Here is a 14112-nt window from a genome sequence, read left to right on the forward strand (position 1 = left end):
CCATGTTCCTGCTGCTCCACCACCACCCAGGAGAAAATGCCAAGTGGTGAGGCCGGACAAATTTGATGGCAACCCGGACATGTTTCCTGTTTTCATGGGACAATGCCACCTGTATATCAGTGTGAAAGCAGATGATTTCCCCACTGACCGGGATAAAGTGGGGTTTATGATAAGCCTGCTCTCTGGTTCTGCAGCTCGTTGGGGCACACCCCTGCTAGCCCAACCTAGTCCATTGATGGACAACTTTGTGGGGTTTTGCGATTACATGCGGATGATGTATGAGGACCCCATCAAGACCCAGACAGCTACCCGGCGTTTGAAAGCTCTGAGGCAAGGCCGACGCCCCCTGCAGGGCTATATCAGCAAATTTCGGCTGCTTAGCCAGGATTCAGCCTGGAATGAGGCTGCGCTCGTGGACGCTTTCCAGGATGGATTGTCGGAGGAGATGCCGGATGAGCTGGCCCGTGTTGATCTTCCCCCGGACCTTAATGGGCTCATTCATCTCTGTCTGCGGATCGACGCCCGGCTGCAGCAGCGAAGAAGTTGCCGTGCCACCCCAGAGACCCGTACTGCCCCCGTTGTGCGTGAGACCCCAATCCAGAGGGAGGAGCCAATGGCGTTAGGTGCTGCCAGACCTCGCCTATCAGTGGCAGAGATGAACAGGCGATGTTCGGGGGGGTTGTGTTTTTACTGTGGGGACCCTGGGCATTTGGCCGCTTTCTGCCCCAAGAAGCGACGAGGGGCATCTGTGACTGAGCCTGTTCCAAGACTGCCATCTGCTCCCCTGTCGGGAAATGGCACATGCCCAACCTGAAAGGCCTTTTGGGTCAGGCATCCCGCAACACCGAGCCACACCCTTCAGATGCTGCCCACGGACCCCCAGGGCATTTGATTTTGGAGGCACGCCTGATTCTCTCTAGGTTGCCCAAGGGGATTCCCGTCCATGCCTTGATTGACTCTGGGGCCACGACGAACTTTATGGACGCAGCATTTGTGGCTAAATGGGCGATTCCCCAATGCCCGGTGGATCCGCCGATGTTAGTGGAGACCATTGATGGTCGAGTGCTCCTGTCTGGGCCAATTAAGGCTGCCACGCAACCGCTATGTATGGCCATCAGTTCACATGAGGAGGCCATCCAGTTTTATATCACATCAGACCTGCATTTCCCCATGGTCTTGGGACTGCCATGGCTCCAGGCTCATGACCCACAGATTTATTGGTCACAGAACTTGGTCACCTTTCCAAGCTTACAGTGCGTGGATCACACCTGCCACATCTGTGCCGGTCAGGTAGAGGGGCCCATGGGGGTCTCCTTACCCTCTGAATTGGCAGATTATGCTGATGTTTTCAGCGAGACTGAGGCGGATCAATTGCCCCCGCACAGGCCCTATGACTGCCCCATTGACTTAGTCCCTGACGCGCCTCTCCCAGTGGGGCGTTTGTATTCCATGTCGGACCCCGAGTTGGCCGCGTTGCGGGACTTTTTGGACAAGAATTTGGCTTGGGGTTTTATTCGGCCCTCGTCCTCGCCAGTGTCTGCACCTGTGTTCTTTGTCAAGAAGAAGTCCGGTGAATTGCGGCTTTGCTGTGATTATCGGAAATTAAATGCCATCACGGTGCGCAACCGATACCCACTGCCCCTCATCCCCGAACTCTTGGACCGGCTCCGTGAGGCAAAGATCTTCACAAAACTGGACTTGCGTGGAGCTTATAACCTTGTCAGAGTTTGGTCGGGTGATGAGTGGAAGACGGCGTTTGGTACTCGGTACGGCCACTTCGAGTACACGGTGATGCCATTCGGCCTGACCAACACCCCTGCCGTGTTCCAGCACTTCATGAATGACATCTTCCAGGACTTGTTAGATCAGTTTGTCGTGATCTACTTGGACGACATCCTGATCTACTCCCCATCGCGAGAGGTGCACCATCAGCATCTCCATCAGGTCCTGCAGCAGCTCTGAGAACATTGGCTATATGCCAAACTAGAGAAGTGCCAGTTCTACCAGACGACTATCAAGTTCCTGGGTCACCGCATTTCTCCCGAGGGCATCGCCATGGAGCCGAGTAAGGTTGAGTCTCTGCAGAGTTGGCAACCCCCACGTCATGTGAAGGATGTCCAGCGACTTCTTGGGTTCGCCAACCATTATCGGACTTTCATCCCCGGGTTTGCTACCATGACAGCCCCCCTTACTCGGCTCCTGCAGAAAAAGACTTGGTTCCAGTGGGACGCTCCAGAACAATGGGCTTTCCAGGCTTTGAAGGAAGCCTTCATGAAGAAGCCCATCCTGAAGCATCCTGACCCGCAACGACCGTTTGTTGTGGAGGCGGATGCCTCCGACATTGCCATTGGGGCGGTGTTACTTCAGGCGACGACGCCCGGTGGTGCCCTCTTCCCTTGCGCGTACTATTCACGGAAATTGAATCCGGCAGAGCGCAACTATACCATCTGGGAGAAGGAGCTACTGGCCATTAAAGTGGCGTTCGAGGCCTGGAGGCATCATCTGGAAGGGGCGCGTCATCAAATCGAGGTCCAGACGGACCATAAGAATTTGGAAAGCCTGCAGACCGCTCGGAAATTGAACCAACGCCAGATCCGGTGGTCTCTCTTCTTTGCGAGGTTCAATTTCTGGGTGACATACGTACCCAGCGGTCACAATCAAAGAGCGGATGCTCTGTCCAGGAAGCCCGAATATTCCCGAGCAGAAGACAAGCTTCTGCCCAGGACAGTGCTCCCTATCGAGTCTTTTGCTGCGGTGCGGAAGCCGATAGATGTACGGGCTCGGATTCAGGAGGCCCAGCAGCAGGATGGGTGGGTGGCTCAGCGAAAGGAGGAGGTGGGGCCCAATTCCCCATGGACAGTCACAGATGGACTCCTCCACTATCGTGATCGGCTCTATGTTCCTGGAGGGCCGCTCAGGGGACTCATCCTCAGCCAGTGTCACGACAATCCGGCGGCGGGGCATTTTGGCCTGTTCAAGACCCTGAACTTGGTCTCCCGTACCTTCTGGTGGCCCCGAGTCCGACACGACGTCCAGACCTACGTCTCATCTTGTATCCCATGTAGGCAGGCCAAGTCAGCGACAGGGGCCCCACCCGGACTACTGCAGTTCTTGCCGACATCCAAAAGACCCTGGGGGGCTGTGTCCATGGACTTCCTGACGAACTTACCCCCGTCTTCTGGATTCACAACGGTGTTCGTGTTGGTGGACATGCTGACCAAGATGGCGCATTTCATCCCATGCTGTGGCTTGCCGTCTGCCCATGCCACCGGTCGCATGTTCATCCAGCAGGTGTTCCGGCTGCATGGTCTTCCTGATAGGGTCATGTCCGATAGAGGGGCCCAGTTCACAGCCCGTTTCTGGCAGGGGTTGATGCAGGCATTGTATGTCAAGATCTGCACATCATCCCCAAACTGACGGAGGGACCGAGAAGGTCATCGGGATCCTGGAGCAATATCTGCGCTGCTATGTCAATCAGCAGCAGAACAATTGGGTGGACTATCTGGCGGTGGCTGAGTTTGTGTTCAATAACTCACAGCACACCTCCACGCAGATGACTACTGTTGAAGAGGGGTTTGTTTTTGTGATGCAACAAAGATGGATGTAGGCTGGGACAGAACAGACTCGTTTGTTGATTAGGGCTAGTTTCCAGATGTCTGGTAGGCGGGAAGTATCGTCACGTTTATTCATGTTGTGGGGGTGTTTTTCTATTTTGATGGCTTCCATAATTATTTTCTTGTTGTGGTGTTCAGTTTTGGAGATTAGTTTGGTTCCTTCAAAATCAATTTCATGTCCTGTAGCTTTAAGGTGCTGGAAGAGGGAGGAAGTTTTTTCTTCTTTTCTGACTGCGTTCTTGTGTTCTGCAATGCGGGCATTTATTCTCCTATTAGTTTGTCTAATGTATGTGGCTGGGCAGATTTTACATGGTATTTCATAGACTCCTTGGTTTTCTAGCTGGATCCTGTCTTTATGATATGATATGATATATGATATATATCATAAAGGTAAAAAGGGTATATGCAGTGTTATCTCCATTTTAGATGTCAAAAGGGTCTCTCTCTCTCTCTCTCTCTCTCCCTCTCCCTCTCTCTTTTTCTGCCCTTGGTCTGCCAGTCCTCTTCCCCCAAGAGGACCTCTCTCTCTTTCCTCTCTCTCTCTCTCTCTCTCTTTATCTCTTTCCTCTCCCTCTCTTTCTTTCTCCCTCTCTCTTTCTCACCCTCTCTCTCTTTCCTCTTCCTCTCTCTCTTTCTTTCTCTCTCTCTCTCTCTTTCTTTCTCTCTTTCTCTCCCTCTCTCTCTCTCCCCCCCCTCTCCCTCTCTCCGATCTTCTGCTCACCTGGCAAGCTGGCTTCAAGCTGTTCTCCAACAAGCTCAGGGGCAGGCAACCTCGGCTCTTTTATGACTTATGGATTTCAACTCCCAGAATTCCTGAGCCAGCATAGCTGGCCTAGCTAGCTCTCTTCTGCCCTTCCTGCTTCCTGTTTCCTGCAGAGACGCAGCCAAGGCAGGAGCTCCACCCAGTAAGCTTTTCAGCTCGTCGGAGAACACCGTGAGTCCACTCTCTTTTTTTTACACACACACACACACACACACACACACACACACACACACACACACACACTACAAAACACAAACACAGAGAGAGAGAGGGAGAGGGAGAGGGAGAGGGAGAGGGAGAGAGAGGCTCTGTCTGTCTCTCTCTGCAAATGGCAGAGGAGGCTGGGACCCGCAGGGGAAGGCTCAAAGAGCCACATGCGGCTCCGGAGCCGCAGGTTGCCGACCTGTGCCCTAAACTAGCCTGGTAATTAAAGTTCGGAAAACACCTCCCAAGTTCGGAGAATGAACTGTCACCCTCATCCTACACCCGAACTACAGATATTTGCCAGTATATAAGTCTAAGTGCTGTTGCTATTGCTATTAGTTATCACTGCTTCCTTTGTGGATATTTAAGAATAAGTAGTACAGCAATTGCCCACATGCCTACATGTTAAAAGTCATGTTATTTAATAAAGCAACCATACACTAGACATGCTTGATAAAGATACATATTGTATCTTTGGGCCTTTACCATACAAAAGAAACCACTTTCCTCTGGAGATGAATGAAAGAGTTAACTTTCCCCCCCTGATATATTCATTAATTAGCTTTTGGTTACTAGAACTATGTTTTAAAGATGCATTGTTTTAAACATAATGCTATTATATAATGACTTACAAGTTAATTTCTGTTTACACTGTTTACATTGTTTCAACTCTCAGTATTAAATCCAAATCCTCACAGTCTCTTTTGGATTTGCTGCTTTCTCACACAATTTCCCATCCTATAAAAAGCCTTAGAAGATGTACATATACCCATCTCAGATGAGGTATCATCTGGTACCTGCATGTTGAAAACTTCATCCGAGCTCTCGGATTGTCCAGTTATATTGCTGACCTCTGCAGATGCTTGAGAGGACAATGATGAAGAAGAGTATCTGTTGATAGCTGGGTAACTTAATGGACTATTGCAAACAAAGAACAGAACAAATTTCATTAATCCTGATTCTAATTTCAGTTTATCATGTCCTACTTTTAATAGTTTAATTCCACAGGATCCATGTATAAAATATACATTCACAGATAGTGCTCAACTTACAACAGTTCATTTAATGACCATTTGAATTTAGAACAGCACTGAAAGAAGTGACTTATGACCATTTTTCACACTAACGACTATTGCAGCATCTCCATGGTCATGTGATAAACATTCAGACACTTGGCAACTGACTCATATTTATGACAACTGGGCCATGTGATCACACTTTGTAACCTTCTGACAAGCAAAGTCAACAGGGAAACCAGATTCACTTAACAATTGTGTTATTCACTTAACAGCTGGAGTTTAACAACTGTGGCAAGATAGGACATAAAATGGGGCAAAATTCACTTAACAACTGTCTCACTTAGCAACAGAAATTTTGAGTTCAATAGTGGTTGTAAATCAAGGACTACCTCTATTGATATTTTTAAACTGATTGTGAAAGATTATGTATGAATGGGTAGTATTAATTCATTTCAGAATGTTTTCTGACACATCACAACAAGAGAATAGTCTATTTCCAAATTCTGCAATACAACTATTTTCCCCCTACATTACCCCTCCCATCACAGTAACCTATCCAATCCTTTTATGAATACTTCATAACCTCTCTTGGCAGCTATATACAATCATTTTAGAAGATCAGAACTGTCTTAAGTTTTTTGAATATTATCCCATCCCTGTTATACACTTTATAAAAGATGTCCCTAAATTAGAACCACAGGAAGCTTTTTTTATTTGTTTGTTTGTTTGTAGCTTTAACTTACCCACGTCTAGGAATTCTGCCCACCTCTGGACTCATGGAAATAGGGACTGAATTTCTAGAGACACATGGGCTTCCATTTGGAAAGTGACCTGGGCTGGACTGGATGCATGCAGCAAATTCCTAAATTCAAATTTGACAATCAGAATTACTGTTTTAAAGATATTTTTACATCTTAATATTTTGTGGGAAAAGTTGAAGTCACAGTTTTAAGAAAAGCAATATAGCCATGCAGCCAGAAGATGTCACTGTTTATTGCTTAATAAAAATGTTATTTTAGATGCAGATATTTCTGTATTTGGCTTCAAGTATATTGTGTATTTGGAAGACCTGTCAGCATAAATCTCACATACCTGTATTCCTAAACTAGATTTCATCACGAAAAACTGATCCACCAGTTTTTTATGTAAAGGTCTCATATCCTGTGGGACAAACTTCTCATGTACAGCTAAGCCAAATTCAAGAATCTGGGCCTTAGAACAAAAACCAAAACAAATTATTTGAATACACACACACACACACACACACACACAGTTCAATTCTACAGTAATACAACTCAGGAATTTGTACTATTAATGCTATATACTCAGCTCTTACTGAGACAGTATGGATGACTCATGATTTAGTGAGGGGACTAAAAACCAATTAATGTCAGACACTCATTAATCAAAGATTAGTACTTTATCTGAACCCTAATTATATTTTTCCTCCAAGAAGGAACTACGAAGTTTTGATGAAACAAGCCAGCTTCCAATGCCAATTGCTAACCAAATTTTACTTCAAATATATAACAGTTAAAATTAACAATAAAGCTTGCTTGATTTGGGCAAGACAATAAGCTATAAATCAAACTGAAAACTTCCAAGATCAGACTTTTTAACTCTAATACACGTAGGCCTCGCTTAACAACCATTTGTTCAGTGACTGTATGAAGTTATAATGATGCTGAATGATTGGTAGTTATGACCAGCCCTTAAAGTTATGGCCACTACACTGCCTCCCACAAACACATGATCCAAATTTGGGCTCTTGGTTGCCCACCTGCATTTATAACTGCTGCAGGCACTTTCACTCCCCCCCCCCACCTGCCTATCTCTCCCGTCTCTGCTCTTTTGGCCTTTCTGCCCTCCTCGCCCTTGCACCCTGCTTACCTTCACTGCTTTCTTCCTCCTGCTGCTGACAAGGTGCACTTGACCTAGGCAGCTGCTGGCCTTCATTATGCCTCATGGAGGTCTTGCACAGTGTTCTTGAAGCCCCCCAAGGCCTCCGGAAGGACTAGGTGTGCCTCAGCAGCAGCAGCAGCAGGAAGAAGACAACAAAAGTCAGCTAGAGTGGTGGGGACTAGCAGGCTAGATGGCAGTGGAGTACAGGGCAGCCAAAATGGCAGTGGGCGGAAATAGCTGGGTGGGGAAAACCAAAGCAAGCACTGCAAGGAAGCATGAGGTTCTTGTCTAATGATGAGATGGTCCTATCCTAAAAACCACAACTAGGGCTATCAGAACTGCTGTTGCTAAGTAATGCAATCACATGTGTTTTTGCTTCACGTAGCGATGGAAATTCTGGTCTCATTTAAGATCATTAAACAATGTATTATGAGATTTAATCAGAGTTCTATCTATTTAATTGCCTCGCTTTTGATAGCAGTGTTCAAGGAGTGCTACTGGCTATTCTGAGCTCCATACAAAGACAATGACCAGATATGAAACCCAGCACAAATTAGTACACACAATAATACATTTCAACAATTGTCTAGTTTAAACATTTCATTATCAATTTTAGAGGAAGAGAGAATTAAAATTACAAGATAATATTGGAAATTACTTAAAATCACAGCTTTATTTCTGCTTTCCTATCTTCACTAAGCCAGATGGAATTTATTTGCTCTTTATCCATACTTCCTTACAATTGATTATTATTGCAAAGTATATACAGATATTGAGAACAAAACCCTATCTGTTTAGCCACTTCTTGACATCATTCTTAGGTTAGTAAATTAGTAAATTGCTAATAGTTGGAAGGGACCTTGGAGGTCTTCTAGTCCAACTCCCTGCTCAAGCAGGAAACCCTATACCATTTCAGACAAATGCTGGTCCAATTTCTTCTTTAAAATGTGCAGTGTTGTAGCACCCACAACTTCCATAGGCAAAGTCATTCCACTGATTAATTGTCCTCACTGTCAGGAAATTTCTCCTTAGTTTCAGGTGACTTCTCTCCTTGATTAGTTTCCACCTGTTGCTTCTTGTCCTGCCTTCAGGTGCTTTGGAGAATAGGTTGACCCCCCTCTTCTCTCAAGTCTCTCAAGTACTGGAAGAAGTTATCATACATCCCTTTGCTAATTAATAACAAGGTTGCTTGTTCTTCCCTGTCCAGTCCTTCTAAATACTTGAAAAATCCTCAATAGAGGATTGCAATGGAAAATTGCTACAATGTAATGCTTTTTCCTAGGTATATGCCAACTCGGTTAAAATAGATTGAAAGCAGCTTGCTTGAATTTTCTTTTACCTGCTCAAGCATCAGTTCTCTTAAGCATGTGATCTTTTCTCCATCCTCTGGGTGGTTCAGAACATATTCCTTCACAAAGAATGCCTGAGAAAAAAACAACCATTGCATGAAGTCATCCATATTACTTCAAATTTGTGCATATAGTACGAGTATTACAGAAAAATCCTGTTTCTCTAACATTACCCTGACTACTATTTAGACCATCTATGTCTGGTCTAAATGCACTGAGTTCTGTCAGTACCTGTTTAAGTTACTTGAATTATACAAACATTTGCAAACATTCTTATTATATTACATGGAATCACGTTCTCTGATCTATTTTGAAATCTAGGATATCTAGCTACAGGTCTCTTACATCAGAGTTATATATCATGAATTGATAAAAATGTATTCATTGATAAAATAGTAAACATAGTAGGTTAATATGGTAACAAAATCTACATCAAAGGGGAAGACTTTCACATTTTGGGATTCTCAAAATCAATGCACTTTTAAAATATCACCCCTATTCTTTCTTTTCATTAAACTAAACATACCCAATTCCTACAATTGTTCTTCATATGTTTTAACCTCCAGTGCTGAATCATCTTTGTTGCTCTTCTCTGCAGTCTTTCATTCAATACTATGGGAACTGCAAATTCATGGACCCATATCTGTAGCAGAAATTAATATTTATCTGCCAGAAAATGAGGACTCCACATTGTCCTCCAGTTTATCTTCCCCCACCCTGACATTTGATTTTGTCTTAAGCAGCATGGTTAATAAAAATTAAAGCCAGCTGGGTGACATTGGCCCAGTACTGTCTCTCAATCCAACCCACCTCACAGGTTTTTTTATTGTGGGAAAAATGGGAGGCGTTGAATGTTCGTCATATTGAGTAATTTGTAAAAATAATAAAGGTGACATATAAATAAATAAAATTAAAAAAATAAATGTTGCCAGTGCATGCATCATAGTACATTGATGATGACATAGCAAAAATGTATTCTCACAATGTTATTTTACACATAGAAAAGAATAGTGTAATAATGAGAATACTATACTAGATAGTAAAATATTCAAATCTGAGTATACATAGAAATTCACAACTTCCTCAGTCTAATGTTCTCAGAGTTGTTTTGATAATAATGATGAGGAAACAGAAGTATAATATACTGTACTTGTTCTGAGTCTCTTAAAGAAAGAAAGCATACAGGTCGTCCTTATTTAACAATGAGTCAAATTAACAAAAACTTTTGAAAAGAGTGCTCTGTGGCCTATAAAGCACTTTCAAGCATTGCAAAACATTACACCGTCCCCCACAGGATCATTATCTGGATGCTCGGTGATTGGTCTGCACTTACGACAGGTTGCCAAGCCTCCCTCCCCCCATGATCTGTGATCGCCATTTGCAATCTTCTCTGCTGACTTCCCCAGAAAGTCAATGGGGAAGTCAGCAGGAAAATTGCAGCAGAGGGCAAAGAGGTGAGTTGAAATATTTTGAGGGCTACAGGAACGGAACTAAAATCTTCAGAATTTCAGGTCTGTTCTGACTGCCCCACAAAAGATTTCCTTCCATACTCAGTCAGGATGGAAAATACTTTGGTGGGCTGCAAGAATGTTTGAGAGCAAAAGGCTATTTCCTAGGAACTGAAGTCTCCAGCAGGCAGACCTTTCACTCTCAGAGCTGTGTCCAAGGGGGATTTCAGCTTTGTATGCAGTTGAAATCCTTTAGCAGGCAGCTCTTTCCCAACCAAAGAGATCACTTAATAACTGTGTCAGAACCCATTCTTTCCCGGGGGGGGGGGGTATCTATCTCATTTCTTTCCTAATTCATTTCTTTCTGAGGGTTCTGCCATTCTCCTGAGGGGGAGGGGGAAGGCTCTGTGATATGTTATTCTGCTTTGCTACAATGTAGCCTTTCCGCTGTTCCTACATACTTACTCTTTGAACTGTCTCTCCCTTGATGTTACCTTGGGGTGAGAAAGGAATGTGCCTCTGGCCCATCTGGCTTATCTCTCGCTGCGGAAGGGAAGGTGCGAAGACCCAACAACATCTTCACAAGCATGGAAAGGACCCCGTTATCAGCTCCTTTCCCACAGTAGACTTAACACCTGGGGATTGGCCCATTCAAACTGACTGGATGAACTATTGGGGTTATGCTTGGGACTCTTTTAATCTATTGATCTGAGCGGGAAACCCTCAGATCCTGCCTATCATGCCTGCTATCAGCTTCTCCTAATAAAAGTTCCTTTTGGAAAGAAACTGTTCCAAGAGTCCTGCTTTCTTGGGATAAGGTTTTGAAGTGGGCCCTGACAAACTGCAATCAGGAGAGCCAGGATTGCAATCATTGAACACAGCAGTCACACGGGCATCTTATTTAATGACTGCTTCACTCAATGAATGAGTTTCCAATCCCATTTATGATTGTTAAAGACTACTTATATAATAAATATTACAGATTTGAAAATCAATCAAAATATTAGCCATTCAGATTTTAAGTATTTGTAATTAATATATCAATAAATTTAAATAAAACATTTGCATTTATTTAAATTAGGTTTAGTGAATTGGGAGAATAAGAGAATAAAAAAAAATCTTGGCAAGGATGAAGACGCATATAATACTTAATAATATAGTATTCTATAGAACCTAATGGACACCTTAAAGTACCTGAAAGTTATAAAACTACAACTTTTTTCTACTATTACTCCTTAGCAACTAGTATTTGGAGTACTGTAACAAGAATGCAATCTAACCCCAACACATATGGAACCACACTTACTTCTTGATACCTGGCAACTCCTCCATTAACTGCTGCATCAATTACACCATTCAAACACATTGTAAGTGGATTGATATTCTGCATCTGTCGAGTCTGGCACTGACTGATCAATGTCCTTAACTGCTGGTTTTTATTTTCCAATACTTCAATAGCATTCTCCAATGGGCTCATTTCTACCTATATCATAACATCATAACAAAAATGGCAAAAATAAAAACAAGATAGGTTGATTTGCACCTGAAAGTCACAACAAAACATGCTGATTTTCCAGCTATTTCATAGCCCATCATTCTGAGATTTTCATGTTGAAAATACTAGTATTATTAAATTATCCAAATTCTGGCATTCTTTATGGTTTTTAGAATTATGGATGTAATTTATGAACACCAATTAGCATTTCTTAAAACCAATATTTGGGGGGATTACAAATTACCAAATTATTATTTCAAAGTACCTGATTATTCATAAATGTTAGTGAATACGTTTTTTTTCCAATCCAGTGTATTTAAACACTGCTATTGTCTTTTTTCCTTTTCTGAATAAATTGTTCACAAGTCAGTTCCAATGATATCAATAAATTTTAAGTGGTAGCATGGTTTTTCAGAAAAGGACACTAATGCAAGGAAAGGTGGAAGGAAAGAGAAGAAGAGGATGACCAGCAGCAAGGTGAATGGACTTAGTTACAGAAGCAATGGATGCAATATTGGATGACTAAACCTAAAAGAGCAGGTTAGGGACAGATTGTCAAGCACAGCATCTGTGTGGTATCTAGGAGACGAAAATTACTTGATGGGACATAATAAATCACTGATCAGCATGATCATGCTAACAGAAAAATGGACTAAAAGAAAAGAGGGAAAATAATAGCAACAAAAATATTTATTTGAATTACAAGTGATTTTGGAAAAGTTCACACTTTAGCTTCTATGTAAGCAGATGAAAGTTACATAGAACTAGAAATGGGTTGACAGCTTTGAAATCTTAACTGCATTCCTACATCACATGAAGCACATAGTTCATTTTAATCTCATTTTATGAACAAGCCATTTATTAATTTATATTTTTATTTATAACATTTGGCTGATTTATTTATTTACTTACTACTTACTTACTAGATTTATAAATCCATCCAACTCAAACATGTGACTCTGGACAACATATCGTATCCAAAAAATAAATAATAAATTAAATCCCATTCCATCCCACATTTAAAATATGAATGTGAAGTACAGAACATCAAATGGTGACCAAGCACTATCATAAAAACAACCAAAAGGAAATTCCACTCAACTGGCTCCAAATGCTTAGGGGAAAAGTCAAATCTCAACCTCTCAAGCAAGGTTGAGGCTGTTAGGTCTGGTGCCACATATAAACCCTAACCACAAACTGAAGGATTGTTAGAGAAGCCTTTCTCCAAGTACGTTATTCACAACTCTCATCATTATAACCATATGGCCATGTTAAAATACAGAAGTGTATTATTGAACATTTAACTGTAGCCAAAATTTATAAAAATAACTCTGACATTTTAATTAGTTAGCATGTCCAGATGTTATGAATACATTTTGTTATTTATTCTCATAATTTGTTTCAACAGCTACTTATAAGCATTCAATGAGCCATACTAAGAAATATAATTATATCAGTCCTAATTACATAATTACAATTAAAGTGCCAATTCATCACACTTCTAAACTAGTGATTGTTATTAAATAAATGCCTTAAAAAGGAATTCCAAATACCAGAAAACTTTGTAAAAATGGCGAGGTCTGAGGAAAAACCTGTGAAACAATATATTAAAAACAATATTCAATACTCCTCCCCCCAGAATCCCAGTGTTCATTTGAATTCCAGCCAATCCACAGGTGGCATATTGTTTTGGTAATTGGGTTCTTTGGCGCGTACTTTCAAGGTCTCTCTTGTTTTCGTTTCCTTCTGGCTCCAAGCGCAACCGTCTCTCAGATAAGGGTGATACATTCCATCCCCTGGGGGAAGGGCACAATAGCAAGACAGTGCAAAGCATCCCCAAAGCATCCCCCCTCCCAACAGAATGATAGACCCTAAAGCACAGGTCAGCAACCCGCGGCTCCGGAGCCGCATGTGGCTCTTTGAGCCTTCTCCTGTGGCTCCCAGCCTCCTCTGCCATTTGCAGAGAGAGAGAGAGAGGGACATAATAATAATAATAATAATAATAATAATAATAATAATAATAATAATAATAATAATAATAATAATAATAATAATAATAATAATAATAATAATAATAATAATAAAGTTGGAAGGGACCTTGGAGGTCATCGAGTCCAAACCCCTGCCCAGGCAGGAACCCTACACCATTTCAGACAAACGGCTGTCCAGTCTCTTCTTAAAAACTTCCAGTGTTGGAGCATTCACCACTTCTGGAGGCAGGTTGTTCCATTGGTTAATTGTTCTAACTGTCAGGAAGTTTCTCCTTAGTTCTAAGTTGCTTCTCTCCTTGATCAGTTTCCACCCATTGCTTCTCGTCC

General features: G+C 42.5%; 1 protein-coding gene across 1 annotated transcript in view; it reads right to left on the bottom strand.

The window, feature by feature from the left end:
* The window catches only part of DOCK4 (dedicator of cytokinesis 4), a 246511-nt gene that overhangs the window by 30677 nt on the left and 201722 nt on the right, over positions 1-14112 (bottom strand). The window contains exons 28-32 of the mRNA XM_015814036.1: positions 11606-11782; positions 8842-8925; positions 6693-6812; positions 6344-6462; positions 5379-5499 (exon numbers count right to left, since the gene is read on the bottom strand). Coding sequence (XP_015669522.1) covers positions 5379-5499; positions 6344-6462; positions 6693-6812; positions 8842-8925; positions 11606-11782 — 621 coding nt within the window. The remainder of the gene's footprint in view (positions 1-5378; positions 5500-6343; positions 6463-6692; positions 6813-8841; positions 8926-11605; positions 11783-14112) is intronic.

This window comes from Protobothrops mucrosquamatus, unplaced genomic scaffold (assembly GCF_001527695.2).
Source record: "Protobothrops mucrosquamatus isolate PMUCROS unplaced genomic scaffold, P.Mucros_1.0 scaffold_78, whole genome shotgun sequence".
NCBI lineage: Eukaryota > Metazoa > Chordata > Lepidosauria > Squamata > Viperidae > Protobothrops > Protobothrops mucrosquamatus.